Consider the following 18,073-nt stretch of genomic DNA (forward strand, 5'->3'; position numbering starts at 1 on the left):
TGGAGAAACTGAGGCTGGTCTCTCTGGAGAAGAGAAGATTAAAAGATTTGATCGAGGTACTCAACATCATGAGGGGACTGGGCAGAGTAGATAGGAAGAAACCATTCAATTTGGCGCAAAGATCCAGAACCAGAGGACAGCGATTTGAGGTGACTGGCAAAAGAATCAACGGCAACACAAGGAGAATCTTTTTTTACACGGTGATTTGTTAGGATCTGGAATGGAAGTGTGGTGGAGGCAGATTTAATGGAGGCTTTCAAAGGAGAATTGGATCATTACGTGAAGGGAGGACTCTGCAGCGCCAGAGGGAAAGGGTGGAGGAGTGGGACTAGGTGAGTTACTCTTGCAGAGGGCTGGCAAGGACAGCCCTCTGCTGTAACCATTCTATCAGCGGGATCCACTGGTCCCGCTCATTGGTGGGATTTACCGGTGTCGCACAAGTCATTGGACCTTTGACCGGTTTGCCACAGCAGGGCCGGATGATCCCAGCCTATGAGTCCATAGTTCTATACGTAGTGTCCCTACAAATCTCTAACCTTGAGAACCACAAGTTGTTGAGGTCCAGTCTCAGCGTGTCAACTAACCTCTGGTACCTCTGCAAATGGAGTCAGTCAATGACTTAAAAAATTCTAAGAGAATTTGGATAGGCACTTGAGGGGAACAAACTTGCAGGGCAATGGGGGTGAAGGGGACAGCATGGGATTGACCGGATTGCTCCACAGAGAGCTGGCATGGGATCGATGGACCAAATGGCCTCATTCTGTGCTTAAAACCCAGAGTCAGGAAACGAGAGAATATCTGTGTCAGGCGAGCACTCGGATATATGGATGTCACAGGTGAAAGTTTCAAAGTTAGCACGGTCCCTGTGTTGGTGACAGGTCAGGCGTGGTAGCGATCAGTACTGCAGGATTCATTACGCCGCATACTATTCGGTCTGTCCACCAATACCATCACCTCTATCAATTTTGTTTGCTCTACCAGCGTTATTTCACTTGCTCCACCAATTTCATTCTGTTTGTTTTATCCGTGTTATTCTACCAAATGTTTATTTTATCTCCACAATGTTGGCTGCACTGCCAGTGTTGTTTATCCACGCCACCAGTGTTATTTTGTGCACCAGCACAATTTCTTTCTTCCAGCAGCTTCTGAAACATACCTGTTTGACCTCTCCACACAATTTTATAAGCCGTTGCACCAGCCACTCCAGTCCAGCTGATGCGAATCTGGCTGCCTGTTGTTTCCACCGTTCTCAGGTTTGTAACAGTGCCCAGTGCGATTTCTTTTTCCACTAATTAGAAAATAGAAAATGATGACAATATGAGAAAAGAAATTACCATTAAAACCGCCCCCCCACCCCACCCTTTCCAGCAAGAGTTTAGGCTCCATGTAATCATGTCAATGACTGTCTGATCTACCCACTTCATGCCAACCTAACAACAGATGTAAAAAACATAAAAACTGCAGATGCTGGAAATCCAAAACAAAAATAGAATTAGCTGGAAAAACTCAGCAGGTCTGGCAGCATCGGCGGAGAAGAAAAGAGTTGACGTTTCGAGTCCTCATGACCCTTCGACAGAACTTGAGTTCGAGTCCAAGAAAGGACTTTACAGCCTTCCGGACTGAATATTGAATTCAACAACTTTAGGTCTTGAGCTCCCTCCCCCATCCCCACCCCCTTTCTGTTTCCCCCTTCCTTTTGTTTTTTTTCCAATAAATTATATAGATTTTTCTTTTCCCACCTATTTCCATTATTTTTAAGTATTTTAAAATATTTTATGCTCTCCCCACCCCCACTAGAGCTATACCTTGAGTGCCCTACCATCCATTCTTAATTAGCACATTCGTTTAGATAATATCACCAACTTTAACACCTATGTGTTCTTTTGTTCTATTGTTGGTGACATTTTTTGATGATCTGCTTCTATCACTGCTTTGTTTGTCCCTACAACCACACCCCCCCTCCACTTCTGTCTCTCTCTCTCTCCCCCTCCCACACACACCTTAAACCAGCTTATATTTCAACTCTTTCTTGGACTCGAACTCAAGTTCTGTCGAAGGGTCATGAGGACTCGAAACGTCAACTCTTTTCTTCTCCGTCGATGCTGCCAGAGCTGCTGAGTTTTTCCAGGTAATTCTATTTTTGTTTTTTCTAACAACAGATGTGTTTTGTACAAGGTGTAGGGAGAACATTGATCCAGTTGTCTCATAACGCATCTAAGAATATACAGTTTAAATACAACACATGACATCAGAGGGAGTAGGGTGTCTGTGTGACATAGCATTCTGAATCCTTTAGGGGGAGATGGTGGTGTAGTGGGGATGTTATTAGGCACTGGGAATCTAGATATCCAGGTGAATGCTGTGGGGGGACACAGTTCAAATCCCACTGTAGTGGCTGGTGGAGTTTAAATTAAAAGCTGTTCTCAGTAGTGGTGACCATGATTTGACTCACCAATGTCCTTTAGGGGAAGGGAAGCTGCCATCCTCACCCAGTCTGGCCTACATGTCGCTCCAGACTTGCTGGTCTTACCAGTGATGCCCACATAAAGGGAGGAAAAAAAATCGCCATTCCCAACCACAAGGGTCAGCCGTGACTCAGTGGGTAGCACTCTCACCCCTGAGTCTGAAGCTTGTGGGTTTAAGACCCACCCCAGAGAGCTGGGCATAAGAATCTAGGCTGATTGGGTGCTGCACTATCAGAGGTGCTGACTTTCAATTAAATGCTAAACTGAGGCCTCATCTGTCTCCATAGGAGGATGCTAAAGATCCTGTGGCAGGAGAGCAGTGCAAAGATTGGCGCATCTCCTCATTACAACAGTAACTGCACTTCATTGACTGTAAAACCCTGTGGTGGTGAAAGGTGCTATGTAAATGCAAGCCTTTTTTTTCCCCACAAAGTAATGATACCAACAACAGAGCAAATATCGGACAGACTCAAATACGAAACAGACAATGCCTTCTCCCTGCTCCCCCACCCTGCGTCCTGCTCCATGAGACGCCTTCTCTGGAATGGCGCTCCTCCTCAGGCTACCTGACCTGTGGTTTTGTGCCGCTTCTCTTCTGTAGTTATTTTCCTTTGGCGCGGACACGCAGGGCGGGTTTCCCGATCTGAAGAACGTAAAAATGGATGAACCATGCACGTGTGGCCCTTTCCCAGCGGCACGTGCAGAAACCCTGAGGCCTACTGCGAACTGTGGATCCCAAACTCCGATTTAAACTTAAGGCAAGTTTTTGTTTACTTGGGGGGTTCATCACAGGGTCCAAAAATTAACAATTTCGCCAACTATCCAGAGGTTGGAAGCTGCACTACTCCCCCATTTAACTCGTGTCATCATCAAGATACAACCCATTCCTTAAAGGGCCTGGTCTACGGTAAAATCCTCTCCTTTCCCCTGTACAAGTGACATGCAAGGAGCTCATTTGCTTCTTGGGAACTCTTCAGTTTACCTCATGTAATCTCAGGAAAGTCTCCGATGGTCACCATGGCAGCAGGGATAGGCCCAAAGGGGCAATGCGTGACACCGGAGGTACAAAGCAACACTTCTTGAGGTGAATTCATTCCTTGCTTCCAGAGGCAAAGTGTTGCAGGTGGTCATCGTAATTGGGTCACTATTCTTTTTTCTACTCTGTCATACAGTGTGGGTGTCGCTGTAAGGCCAGCATCTGTTGCCCATCCCTAATTACCCTTTGAGGGCAGTTGAGTGGTGTGGGTCTAGAGTCACATGTAGGCCAGACCAGGTAAGGATGGCAGATTTCTTTCCCTAAAGGACATTAGTGAACCAGATAGATTTTACAACAATCAATGATAGTTGTCATGGTCACCATTACTAAGACTAGCTTTCAATTCAAGATTATTTTATAATAACATTTTTTTCATTAATTAATTCAATTTAAATTCCACCAGCTGGCATCATGGGATTTGATCCTGTATCCCCAGGGCGTTAGCCTACCTCAACGGTTTCCTAGTCAAGGAATTAATTGAGGTCACAGGACATCATCCTGAACCAGGAATATGTTGCTCATATTGCTGGGCTCTGACAGACACTTGGCGCATGTACTCAGTAAGGCCAAACATGCACTTCCAACATTGGTTTGCATGGAGTCTTCCAATAGATTGAATGGAAGAACATAACAAATAGGAAATGGGGGAGGCCATTCGGCCCTTTGAGCTCGCTCCACCAATCATTAAGATCATGGCTGATCTTTGACCTCAACTCCACTTTTTCGCCCCATCCCTTGGCTCCCTAAGAGACTAAAAATCTATCAAGCTTAATTTTTTATAAGCTCATCGATTAAGCGGCCACAGCTCCCTGGGATAGAGAATTCCAAAGATTCTCAACCCTCCGCATGAAGAAATTTCTCCTCATTTGGTCCTAAATGGATTTATCCTCCGACTATATGACCCCCTACTTCTAAGGCTCTCCAACCAGGGACAACAGGCATTTCCACATCTACCCTGAGAAGCCCCCTCTAGGCATGGCAGGTCATGGTTTCCCAGCATTCCTCAGTGTACCTTTCTGGACGTACCTGTCTTTGACATGGTTGCTGGCGTTGCAACTTCCCTGCCATTGTACAGAGTATAGAGTGTTATGGCGTATTCAGTGCCAGGTGAAAGGTTGATAATGTCGTAGTTGTTGGTGGTGGCAGAGAGCACAGCTTTGTGAGATTGCGACAAGTCCGCTGTGAAAAGCAAAGAGATTTTTATTTTAAATTTACAGGCACGGGTCCAGAAAGGGAGTTACAAACCAATGCTTCAGATCTCACACTTCACGTCATCGTTCTTCGGAGAGTTCTGAACCAATTGGTGGGGGGGGAGGGATGTTAGTGTAGGGGGGAGAAATGAAGTCACTTTCCCACTTCAGACCCGGTGGTCATGTTGGGTGAAGGGGATTTGGTGCGAGTTAGGGTCAGAAGTGGCAGGACACTGGCTATTCTAAGTACAGGCCAGCACGCGACTATGAGTGACAATTTGATCCCATGTTCAGTCTACCTGGCAGTGATCAGGTCCATCTGCCTCATCACAACCATTGTCTGCACAGCCACTCGGACTTTTAGGGGTTAAATTTTAAACCCTCATGGCAGGTGAGTTTATGGACATCCTGACCACCACCCCGCCCCAACTTCTGGGCAACCAGGACACTCTCAGGAGGCGGTTTGGGTAATAAGATATTTTAAAAGAGGTTCCGAGCCTCTAGCCCAACCTATGTTTTCACCGGCTGCAGGATGAGTTTCAGAGGCCAGCCAAAACCTGGGGGGGGTTGAAGGGAGGCATGAGGGGCCTTTACTGCTCTGCTTGTGGGCTAAAGGAAGCGAAGCTGTTCCACCACCCCAGCCCAGGTGCACAAGCTACCTCTGTAAACGCCCCTGTCCAATCCGTCTGGACTCCTCCCAATCACATTCTCGGCCACTGCCAATGGCAGTTTACATACCGATGTCAGGTTCCTGTTATCATTGGCTGACCCACCCAGCAGCCACCCACCTACCATCCTGGCTAGCTGCTAGCCAGGAAACAGAACTGGGGGACAAAAAAATCAGCTCTCGCCTTTAATTGTGGACTTCCCGGGTCCCGTACTTCTGGATGTCTGCGATGGAAGATGAATCTCCCCTCACCTTCCCTCTTTGTTATAGGGCATTCCTTTGAAAGATTTTTACCTGCGGATTTTCTCCACTCTATCCTGTAGCTGCTGGCATCCGCCTGGAGATTCCATGTCACACGGATAGTGGTCGGACTAATCCCAAGGGTCCTTAAAACCAGCCCTCCTGCCACATCTCAACGAGAACAGAAGAAAATGTTTGGGTGAGTCATGTAAACGTGGTAAAAGCTGAATTCGGCCAACCCTCTACATCAACTCCCAAAACCTTCTGACCCATAAAACAAAAGCACAATACTGTAGATTCAGGAACTCGGAGATATAAACAGAAACACTCAGCAGGGCAGGCGGTGCCTGTGAGGAGGGGAACAGAGCTGACGTTTTGAGTAGTTGGCCTCCCAGTTTTGATGAATAGTTCCTATTCCATTCCTTGCCATTAAATCCGATTTAAAATGGATCAATCTCTGACACATTGAAAGAGTCAAAGAATCATTACGGCACAGAAGGAGGCCATTCGGCCCATCGAGTTCATGTTGGCTCTCTGTCGAGAAATCTAGCCAGTCCCGTTCCCGTTAACCCTGTCGCCCTGCGAGTTTGTTTTCCTTAGTTGCCCATCTCCACTTCCAGCGCCCTCCTAGGCAACAAGTTCCAGGTCATTACCGGTCATTACCAGGGCAACAAAGTTCTTCTGCACATCCCCTCTGTATCTCTTGCCCAAAACTTTACTCTGAGACCCCAAGTCCTTGTACCATCAGCTAACGGGAACAGCTTTCCTTCGTCCACCTTATTCATTTGAACTGTATAGAATTCCACGACTGGGTCAAAATCCTGGAACTCCCCTCCCTAACAGCACTGTGGGTGTACCTACACGACAGGAACTGCAGCGGTTCAAGAAGGCAGCTCACCCACCACCTTCTCAAGGGCAATTAGGGATGGACAACAAACGCTGGCCTAGCCAGCGATGCCCACATCCCATGAATGAATTTTTTTTTTAAATTCACTTGCATTTATACCCGACCCCCATCCCTGGTCTAAGACCATCCTGTTCAGTCACATTCAGATTCACCTTTGTACAGCATGCACCATCATGACTGGGGCACTCTCAATGTGTCTTCGCTCAGTTTTGAATTCCTAAGCCAGGGATAAAAGGGCTTTTGCAATCTCTGCACTGATCCTTTTAAATCTGCAGTTTCTGATCTCTTATTTTGCTGGAAGACAGGGCTGGTTTTTTGGCAGCGTAGCTATCTGCTGGTCAGGATTCATGTGCAAAAGGTTAAAAAGGAAAAGCATTTTTGCAGTTACTTAGAAAGGAAATTGAGTGTCCAACAGCTAGGGAAACTCTTCAGATGAATTTGTTGCAGATAATAAAATGCCTGAAGCAGCCCACGAGCTGGCTGAACTGAGCAGAAGATATTGTGCATTAACGTTACGTTTAAAGGAGTCATGTTGCCCTGAGAGGCTGAAGCTTCGCAGATTTTAGTCCAAAATTGCAAGCTCTGGATACCCTGGCCTGATTTTAACTTTGATGAGGTGAGATGGAAACTTGCCCCCTCTCAGTAGTAAATCAGCCAGGACAAACTCTCCCTGTTCAGCTCCTAGCTCCTCCACCTCTGGAAAGAAATATTCCCCAACCTGTGTCCTGAACTTGCCTTTCCCATCCCTAATCTGTACCAAAAAAAAAAAGCCTCAAAAAAATAATCACAGGGTCCGTAAATCGTTCGCACAGTTAAAAAAAAACATGTATAAATGGGTAAACTCGGATCTTCTTCAGCCGAGGGGTCTAAAACACTTCGACCGTAGGACCAGGAAATTTGGTGGTTGAATCGATCCACGAGACGGAGCAATGTCTCACTCAGCGCTGGGGCCCGGTCAAGGGTTCCCGGCTCCTCTCCGGCGCTGCAGGCTTATTTGCGGCCCCGTGTCACGTTGCTGGCCGTTTATTTGTAACGTTTAAGAATGAACTCGTTCTTCCCCTTTTCGTCCTTGAAGACGCCGGCCAGAATTTGACATGCCGCGTGGGGCGGGCGCCCGAATGGACGTGAAAGAGCGGGAGACAGCGCCTGGCAAGCGACCTGACACCATCCCGCGCTCGCACGGTATTTGACCCAGCGGGCGCACGCTGCAGTCAGTAGCGCGCCCGCCGACAATTAAGTGGGCAATTAAGGCCACTGACGATGCAATTAGCAGCGATTTGATGTGGCCCATCCACGTTCACGGTTGGTGGAAGGGTCAGCCTCCCGCTCAAACCTCAATCGGGGGGGGGGCGGGGGTGGGGGGGGGGGGGGGGGGGGGGTGGGGGGCGGGTGGTGGGGGTAGGGTGAGATCTCCGCCGGGGGGAATAAAGTGAAAAGAGATATCTGGGTGTTGTTTTATTTCAGGAGGTCTGCTTTCAGGTGCTTGATTGTGCCGCGTGGACATATTTTGCAGCACTTCTGTCGTGTCCTTTAGTCTGCGGAGGTCTGCAGCTCCCCTGGGGGCTCACTGGAAGCGCTCGCCCGCACCCTCGGTGAGGTGGGCACCCGCCCTCTTCCTGCCCAACCCCCGGCAGCCCGTGCATGCTCGCGCGCGTGCTCTTCACGCTGGCCAATTAACAGCCGGCCAGCGGTGAAATCGCAGACAGGGGCCAATGGCGGCCAGAGGCCCGTTTCCTGTCCGCTTCCGGGCCTGTCGATCGCGCATGTGCGCCCAATGGACACAAAATTCAGGCCACCAGTGGCCCTCGGGTCACGTCACCCCCCCCCCCCCCCAAATAGTCATCCTTAATGCGCGATCCTAAGCGGCGAACGCCACCACACTATTCAAACTTGAACCGCATGACAGCCAACCCTGGTGCCAGCCTTGCCTAATCCTGTCAGCCCACCATGGGCCAGAGGCCAGATGCAGAAACCCCTGGCTGATTAGTTGCCCTCTTCCCTCCTCCCACCACCCTCCCCTCTCCCACCAGCTTGCAGCCCCTCTCATGCCTCAGGCAGTTAGCAGCCAGTTCCAGCAATTCCATTGTGGTCTGTGGGCGGCTGTATGGATGGTGAATGACAAGCAAGCTCCTTCACCACTGACCGCAAAAGCCGGCCATTAAAGAGAAGTATTGGAGATATTTTAATTGCTGTTAAATGATTCCTCTTGATTCAGGCTCAAGTATCCAAATGCAAGTTTATTGCTCCCTCCACCAGTGACGCACAGTGGCAGCAGTGTGTACCATCTACAAGATGCACTGCGGGAATTCACCAAGGCTCCTTAGACAGCTCCTTCCAAATCCACAACCTCTAGCACCTAGAAGGACAAGGGCAGCAGACACATGGGAACACCACCACCTGCAAGTTCCCCTCCAAGTCACTCACCGTCCTGGCTTGGAAATATCGCTGTTCCTTCACTGTCGCTGAGTCAAAATCCTGGAACTCCCTCCATAACAGCACTGTGGCTGTACCTACACCACATGGACTGCAGCGGTTCAAGAAGGCAGCTCACCACCACCTTCTCAAGGGCAATTAGGGACGGGCAATAAAAATGCTGGCCTAGCCAGCAACGCACACAGCCCATGAATGAATAAATTTTTAAAAATCAATTGTTTAATAACAATTACAGTTATTCACTGGATTCAAACAACCTGATTTCTTGCAGACCCAAGGTAATCAAACCTGGTGTCTGCAGATATGGTTCCTTTGGCTGTCCTGTGATTTCTGAGCTTAGAGGGGCTGTTCCCTGATACATTGTGCACCTTTTCTCTGTGCAGTATAGCTCATAATGCCGAGTATGTACACTGAAAAGAGTTCCTTCTTGTCCAACCTACAGACTTGACACGAATGGATATGTTGATGGTTTAACTGTTAATCAGCTGATATCATAAAAGGAACAGGATGTGACCTAGACACTCTCAAAGAGTTAAGTATGAGAAACTGCTTGGGGGCTTCCATTGTCCTGACCAATACCCAGTACTCACACCTGATGTGGGAAGAAGTCAACATGTCTGCCTTAGAGTCTACTCCCATAGCTCTGGCCAATAACTGATCTCAACACAAACTCAAACTCTGACTATCACGTTGCCTTGTGATTAACTATAGGGACCCAGGCAAATTCTAACAGCAAGCACCAAAGGAGAAAGATGTCTAAGAACCTGGAACTCGCTGCCTGCGAGGGTGGGGGAAGCAGAGGTAATCAATGATAACAAAATGAAACTGGATGGACACTTGAGGGGAATAAACTTGCAGGGCTACAAGGATAGAGCGAGGGGCTGGACTGCTCGACGGAGAGCCAGCAAGGATTCAATGGGTCGTTATGATTCCATGGATGGAACCTTCCGATCCTGCCAACAGTAGGAAGTGTGGTGGGCAGAGGAACTTAATTTGGCAAGAGGCCAAAAATCAGTTTCCTGGAGTCGGGAAGAATTGTAGGAATCCTGTTCTTGGGTCTATAAAGGCAGGTCAAGCCTCTCATCAAACACTGTTGGGAAGCCCTTTTGCGTGCATTAGCATGTCATGCACGTTCCATAAAAGGCCAACTCAACGGAATTAAGGTCCCCCACCAAAGTACTCGCCGGCAAGTAATTAGAACGGGGTGGGGTGGGTTAGGGTGGAAGGGTGGACCTGGGAGGTGGGCTCATGGGGAAAGGGAGGGAGGCTGTCCAGGTGCCCTTTAAGTATGGCATCCGGTCCTTTGAGCCGCGAGGGAATGGCCGGGGCGGTGGGGGGGGGGGGGGGCGACTTACTGCCCTGCCACAAGATTCATCGTGCTCCGCACGGGTGAATAAGCAACGAGCTGATCAGCGCAAGATTGCACCTATTCAGCTGTGCCGCCTCCCAGCGGAAATCACTTGCATTTCCCCATCCACCACTGAAGTTAGACTTCAGAATGGAAGATTCTGCCCCATGGCTCTAACTTCTCAGCCAGCCCAGAGTCCAGTCACATACGTTGAGGTCTTGGGGGAACTTGCGATTTGATCCCGTTAACACTTTCATGGAACGACTAACCTGTTGAAAAATATTCACCCCACCCTACTTGGAGTCAAAGTCAAGCACTTTGGGCCATTAGTTTACATGACAGGAGATATAAGGGTTGCCAACTTCCAGGGTTGGCCTGGAGTCTCCAGCAATTCAAAATTAATCTCCACGTCACCTTTGCAAACAAAACCACAGGGGCATTAACAAGATGGTGTGTGCGTGTTTTCATTCCTTTTTTAGACACTCCTATTTATTAGTTATAAAATGGGCAAAAAGGCTGCATGACTGACAGTAAAGAATCGTCCAGTTGGTAATGAGGATTCTCTCTATTTTCCGATTGGCAGGGATGGCACGAGGCCATGTCGGGCAACCAATGGTGGGGGGGAAACGGGGGCAGAGGTCACGTGATGAAATTTCCAGGAATATGCCCAAGCAGAGCTGGCAACCCTAGCATGACAGAAATGTCAGTTGTTGTTGAGTCTGGGGTATATGTAGCTTCGCTGCCCACGCACCCCCCCGCCACCCCCCACCCAGATGGTTAAGGCTGGGGCTGGTACCTGTTTTCATCCTGGTATTCGCAGGAGGACCCTCCATTCTTCCGTATAATGCCGTTATGATTACTGTATAATCAGTGTTTGGTATAAGACCCTGGATATGGTACAATTCAGCGGATGGTTCCAGGGTGACAGCCAGGACATCTCTTCCTAATGAGAAACAGATAAAGCAAATGAGTGTCAAAAATACATCATTTTTATTTCATTAATTGAAGTGATGTGGTCAGCACTGGTAAAATTAGTATTTATTACCCATCCCTAACTGCCCTTGAGTGGGTCATCTTAAGTACAACTAAATAGCTTGCTAGACCATTTCAGGGGGCAGTTAAGAATCAAGCACATGTGGTCATATGTAGGCCAGACAGGGTAAGGATGGCAGACTTCCTTCCCTAAAGGGCATTAGTGAGCTCTGATAGTTTCATTACTGATACAAGCTTTTAAGTTCCAGAATTATGTAATTAACTGAATTTAAATTCCCCAGCTCCTATGGATTTGAACTCAAGTGTCTGGATCATTCACCCAGGCCTCTGGATTACTCCCCAGTAGCATTACCACGCAGCTACCTCAACCAACAAACATTTGCCACAGATGTGCACAAAACAATGAAAAAAAAACAGAGAAAGTTAGAAGAATTAAACAGCAGTATCATGGGCGGCCCAGTACAGATGTGCATTCAGATTCACCCAGGGATGATGCCCTGACCTCAGCAGTTGCCATTAGCAACCTTGCCCTGCGTTCAGGAACGTGGAACAAAATTCAGCTGGGTTTCCTGCTTCCTGATCACTATCCTACAATCCTAACTGAAAAAATAGTGGCATGAAAGAAAGACAGTATTGTGCTGTGATCACAAACCCCTGCATTCAATTAGCCGATCCAGTGTTCACCACCATATCAAGAAAGATAACTTTGTATTTACAACTTTAACGGGATAAAGCAGCTCAAAGTGCTCACGGGAGCACAATTATCGAACGACATGAGACACTGAGCCACATAAGGGTTTATTAGGCCAGGTCAAAGAGGTAGGGTCTTAAGAGTGTCTTAAAGAAGCAGAAAAAGATGGAGAGGTTTAGGGAAGGAATTCCAGAGCTTAGGGCCCAGGCAGCTGAAGGCACAGCTGCCAACGGTGGAGCGATTAAAATCGAGGATGCTCAAGAGGCCGGAATTTGCAGGAGACAGTGACAGAGTGGTAATATCATTAGACTAGTAATCCAGGAGCCCAGGCTCATTGTCTGGGACGTGGGTTCAAATCCCAGCACGACAGCTGGTGGAACTTAATTTCCAATTCTTAAAGAGTAAAACATAAACTGGAACTGAAAGCTAGTCTCAATAACGGTGACCATGAAACTACCATTAAGTGCTGTAAAAATCCATCTGGTTTGCTAATGTCTTTGAGGGAAGGAAATCTGCTAATCCTTGCCTGGTTTGGCCTACCTGTGACTCCAGATCCATAGCTATATGGTTGAGTCTTTACTGCCCTCTGAAATGGCCCGGCAAGCCCCTCAGTTCAAGGGCAATTAGGGATGGGCAACAAATGTTGGTTTGGCCAGCGACCCCCACACCCCATGCAAGAATAAATAAAAGAATTAGAGGAGCGCAGGGAGCTTGGAGGGTTGTGAGGCCAAAGGAGGTTACAGAGATGAGGACAGGGAGCTGGAGAGGGCAGGATATGGAGGGATTCGAAATCAAGGTGATTATTTTGAAATTGAGATTCCCTGCACCAGAAACCGAAGTAGAGCAGTAGAGCAGCAAGCGCAAGGTGGGGTGATGGGTGAATGGGGCTTGGTGCAACTCACAGTTTATATATGAGGTTAATTCAGTGAAGTACCGAACCCCGACCCACATTTTCAAACCGTACGCCAGCTAGAAGATGGGGGGTGGGGGGGGGGGGGGGGGGGGGGGGGGGAGGGGGTGGGGGGTGGGGGGGAGGAACAGCTGCCAATAAATCCCACCTCTGCAATCGGCAAGGCACAATGAGGGTCACAGTGGTTTGATTGAACAGAACGAAAGGATTTGTACTGCAAGAACAAGGATTCTGTTTTCTTTGTGCAAAAGACCTGAAGCAGCAACATTCCAGTTTTCAAACTCAACGAGGGCCGAGGTTGGCCTCCCTGAATTATCATGCCAACTCTGGCCTCATGCAGCCTTTCATCAGACAATAAAGTCTTCAGTATTCGCTTAGGCTGACAGTTACTATTTTGAACTTGAAAATAAGAACTGCTTACACATACACATTCGGGGTAGGAGAAGGCCACTCGGCCCTTCGAGCCTGCTCCACCATTCAATAAGATCGTGGCTGATCTGACTGTAACCCCCAATAACCTTTCACTCCTTGCTTATCAAAAACTGAAAACATTCAAAGACTCTGCTTCCACTGTCTTTTGAGAGAAAAAGTGTCTTTTATATCTATCTTAAATAGGCGACAGCTTAATTTTAAACAGTGACCCTCTAGTTCTAGATTCTCCTACTCTGTCCACTCTGTCAAGACCCCTCAGGATCTTATATGTTTCCATCAAGTCACATTTTACCCTTCTAAACTCCAGTGGATACAAGCGTAGCCTGTCCGACCTTTCCTCATAAGACAACCCGCCCATTCCTGGTATTGGTTTGGTAAACCCGCCCTGGACTGCTTCTAATGGAATTACATCTTTCCTTAAATAAGGAGACCATTACTGTACACAGTAGTCCTAGATGGGGTCTCAACAGTGCCCTGTACAACTGAAGCATAACCTCCCTACTTTCATATTCAATTTCCCTTGCAATAAACAATAACATCCTATTAGCTTTCCCAATTACTTGCTGTACCTGCATACTAACCTTTTGTGATTCATGCACTAGGACACCCAGATCCCTCTGAATCTCAGAGCTTTGCAATTTCTCACCATTTAGATAATAAACTTCTTTTTGCGTTCTTCCTGCCAAAATGGACAATTTCACATTTGCCCACATAATACTTCATCTGCCAGATCTTTGCCCACTCACTTAACCGATGTTTGTTCCCCTGTAGCCTCCTTCTGTCCTCTTCACAACTTACTTTCCTACCTATCTTTGTATCATCAGCAAATTTAGCAACCATACCTTCGGTCCCTTTGTCCAAGTAGAAAGTTCTGTCCCTCGCACCAAAACCAGAAGTAAAAAGAAGCATCATTTCCTTTCTGTTGGGACGTTTTTGCTCATTTTTATGCTCCTTGCCATTGTGCAACTTGTTTGAGGGGATTTCTCAGTGTTTGACACGTTGTCTTTCTACAGGCTGAGTTCAGCCACGGCTTCTAACCACCACTCACCCATCCCCAGTCCCGACCATCCTCCCAGTTTTATAACCTGCTATCCTGAAAGTGCTGGGCCTGGTTTGGAGCTGATTCCTTGTGCATTGGGCAAATTGAGGCACATTATCCACCTGGAGTGCTTCACCGTTGAGCCGAGATGGCAAGTTACTGTTGGCAACACAGCCATGGAGGGCATCGCTGGCAGGCCCAAATCCCATCTCCTCAAAGCACTGCTCACTGGATAATGAGCTGGAGCAGTGAAACCAGGCCTGACCGCTTTGTCCAAACTGTTTGATTGAAGAGCTAAGATAAAGAGGATTTTCTCTTTACTGTCCTGGTCTTGTCCAATACTCTGATGTTGAAGGGATGTTTCCCCTCGTTGGGGAATCTGGAACCAAGGGGCACAGTTTCAAAATAAGGGGTCTCCCATTAACGACGGAGATGAGGGGGATCTTCTTCTTTCAGAGGGTTGTTAGTCCTGGGAATTCTATTCCACAGCGAGCAGCGGAGTCTGGGTCATTGAATATATTCAAGGCGGAGATAGATTTTCGATCGACGAGGGAGTCAAGGGTTATGAGGGGGGGTGGGGACAGGGAAGTGGAGTTAAGGCCACAATCAGATCAGCCATAATCTTATTGAATGGTGAAGCAGGCTCAATGGGCCAAATGGCCTACTCCTGCTCCTATTTCTTATGTTCTTACTCTCACCTGTGGATGGGCCCCACTTCAGTCGGTAGCCTGTAACATCACTCACTCCTCTCCACATGACTCGCACGCTCTGTGGAGTCACATTTTGAACAGTCAGTTGCTGTATTGACTCCAGAGGCACTGAAAGCACAAAACAGGTTTCATTTTACTTTGCTTCACAGCTGCTCAGTAGAAATCCCTCCCGAAATTCCTTTGTCCTCCACCTCTCTCTCCCTCTCTCCCCTCTTCAAAACTCCAAGCTTTTTGTCTCCTCCCACCAGTTGCTATCTTAATGGTGCAATAGCCATAATTTTTTACATCCATGTGAGTAAAACTACCACAGGTACTCGTTACTACTGCTACAAGGTCACTACTGCCACTCTACTAATATTACTGAGGGTACCACCAGTCTTACTGTTGCCAATTGTAAAGGGGTTTGAGAGGATGGGCGCAGAGAAGATAATTCCACTTGTGGGGAGACCAAAACCAGGGGACATCAAAATAAGATAGTCACTTATAAATCCACCATGGAATTAAGAAGAATGGGCTTAAAGAAAGTTGAAAGGGGAATTCATTACCACAGGGAGTGGTTGAGACTCTGTGCCAGCTCTCTGTAGAGCAATCCAGTCAGTCTGGAACTTTCAAAACAAAACGGTCATGAGGGTGAAACTGAAATGGATTAGCCATATAAATACTGTGGCTAAAGCAGCAGATCAGACACTGGGAATCGTGCAGCGAGTAATTCACCTCCTGGCTCCCCAAAGCCTGTCCACCATCTACAAGGCACAAGTCAGGAGTGTGATGGAATACTCTCCACTCGCCTGGATGAGCTCCAACAACACTCAAGAAGCTCAACACCATTCAGGACAAAGCAGCCCGCTTGATTGGCACCCAATTCATAAACATTCACTCCCTTCATCACTGACGCACAATGGTGGCAGTATGTACCATCTGTTGGATGCACTGAAGCAACTTACCAAGCCTCCTTCAACAGCACCTTCCAAACCTGTGACCTCTAGAAAGACAAGGGCAGCAGATAGATGGGAACACCACCACCTGCAAATTCCCCTCCAAGCCAAACACCATTCTGACTTGGAAATATATCGCCGTTCCTTCACTGTCACTGGGTCAAAATCCTGGAACTCCCTTCCTAACAGTACTATGTGTGTAGCTACACCAAATGGACTACAGCGTTCAAGAGGTCTGATGAAGAGTCATACGGACTCGAAGCGTTAACTGTGTTCCTCTCCACAGATGCTGTCAGACCTGCTGAGTTTTTCCAGCTATTTTTGTTTTTGTTTCAGATTTCCAGCAACCACAGTGTTTTGCTTTTATATTCTGGAGGAGCTCGTTAACAGGCTGGGAAGGGCCAGAAGGCAATTTTCAAAGCACAGGCAAATCTGAGCAGTCTGACGTATGTTAGTGCACAGCTGTTGGGTTCAATGCAGGGGAACCAATGAAGTAATTTTATTTTAACGAGGGAAAACTTTTTGCCATTTAGGGTTTTTGTCTCCGATCGGGTGCGGTACCTTTCAGTTTGCCGTTTGCCACTTCTCTGTGCCATGAGGCTTCTGGGCCTCGTAGGTGCTGCCTCCTTTCCTCTGCGAGGATGCGGCAGGCTCCATCATGGCATCATGGCTGCCATCTCTCTTTGCCACTCACTACTCTACAGGCAGCTCCCTCCCCCAGGCAACACACAACACCACTAACGGGGCACCCAGCTCACCGCCAGACCAATGGGGGCAATCCACATTTGAAAATTACATCACGTGAACAATGTAGACACAGTGTGGAATCATCCGAGGGTCAGGTTCCTGAGCCCGGGTTGAAAACCAAGCCCACTGTCTCCACTGGCAGGAGGGTCAATAACCTGTGGCCACAGATTCAAAATAATCAGCAAAAGCCAGTGTGAGACGAGGGGAACTTGTTTTAGTCAGCGAGTTGTTACAATGTGGAATGCACTGCCTAGAAGAACAGTGGGTGCAGATTCAATAGCAGCATTCAGAAATGATATTGGATGAATTCCTAAAAAGAGATGCAATTGTAAGGCTGCAAGGACAATGGGAGTGGGGCTTAATAGATAGTTCTTCGAGAGCCGGCACAGACATGATGGACTGAGTGCCCGTTTTTTTGTGCCTCACCATTCTGTGAAGGGCTTTTTATAAGAGTGGAAGGAAACACTCAACATTGGGTCTCAAGATACAAGGCATAGATACACACACATCACCATTAATAATTAACACACAAATCATCTCAAGCATAGCAAACCCCCCCCCCACTGACACACTCGCAAAGTGGCAGCTACAAATACACTCAAGCCTCGGGCCTTTCCCGAATTACCCGAGAGCTTGGGGAGCCTATGGTTCCCTATCGTTTTCACCATGGCAACACCTCAATCAATCAGAGTCAATGTGCCAACCAATCAGCACCCTTTTCTCCTGCACAATAAAACGTTGTGATTGTTTGAAATTTGGCATTCTTGCATTTGTCCTGATGAGTCCTAGACAAAAAGTTTTGGCTATTTCTCTCTCTTCAGCAATATTCAAGCCACAGATTAGATTTTTTATCCAACATCACCTTCAAGGCATGCCGATGGGCTGTCGGACATGCTGAGCCTCTATCGGAAGCTGCAGGTACTTACACGTCTTGCCAGAGATGGAGGTCGGGGCTGCTGTATTCCTTGGGTAGATGGGGTGTATGGTGATGACGTACACCGTGTCTGGCAGTAGCTCCTCGAGGGTGAAGGAGGTGGCATCGGCACTCAGGGTTTTCTCCTCCAGCTGTGTGTCTGCATCTCCTGCTTGGGGAGGTGGGGGTGTAAGGGTGGGGAAGGTGGAGGGGTGGTGAGGTCAACAAGTCAGAAAAGAAAAAAATACTTCAATCAGAGTTTATTTCAGGTCATTGGGCAACTGCTCTTTGAGGCATTGCCATAAAAATCAGTGTACAACAAAAGCAACAACTTGTATTTATGCTAAACACTCTTCACATCAAAGGGGAAGCAGTGTTTCAGCATCGATCCTGTCAAGCGCTCTAAGAATTTTACAC

General features: G+C 47.7%; 1 protein-coding gene across 1 annotated transcript in view; it reads right to left on the reverse strand.

Annotated features, from left to right (window-relative positions):
- LOC121279770 (collagen alpha-1(VII) chain-like) overlaps positions 1-18,073 on the reverse strand; it is an 82,448-nt gene that overhangs the window by 20,803 nt on the left and 43,572 nt on the right. The window contains exons 8-13 of the mRNA XM_041191108.1: positions 17,670-17,825; positions 15,050-15,169; positions 11,083-11,229; positions 5,653-5,769; positions 4,528-4,680; positions 1,157-1,288 (exon numbers count right to left, since the gene is read on the reverse strand). Of these exons, the coding sequence (XP_041047042.1) occupies positions 1,157-1,288; positions 4,528-4,680; positions 5,653-5,769; positions 11,083-11,229; positions 15,050-15,169; positions 17,670-17,825 (825 nt within the window). The remainder of the gene's footprint in view (positions 1-1,156; positions 1,289-4,527; positions 4,681-5,652; positions 5,770-11,082; positions 11,230-15,049; positions 15,170-17,669; positions 17,826-18,073) is intronic.

The sequence above is a fragment of the Carcharodon carcharias genome, chromosome 7 (genome assembly GCF_017639515.1).
Source record: "Carcharodon carcharias isolate sCarCar2 chromosome 7, sCarCar2.pri, whole genome shotgun sequence".
Taxonomy (NCBI): domain Eukaryota; kingdom Metazoa; phylum Chordata; class Chondrichthyes; order Lamniformes; family Lamnidae; genus Carcharodon; species Carcharodon carcharias.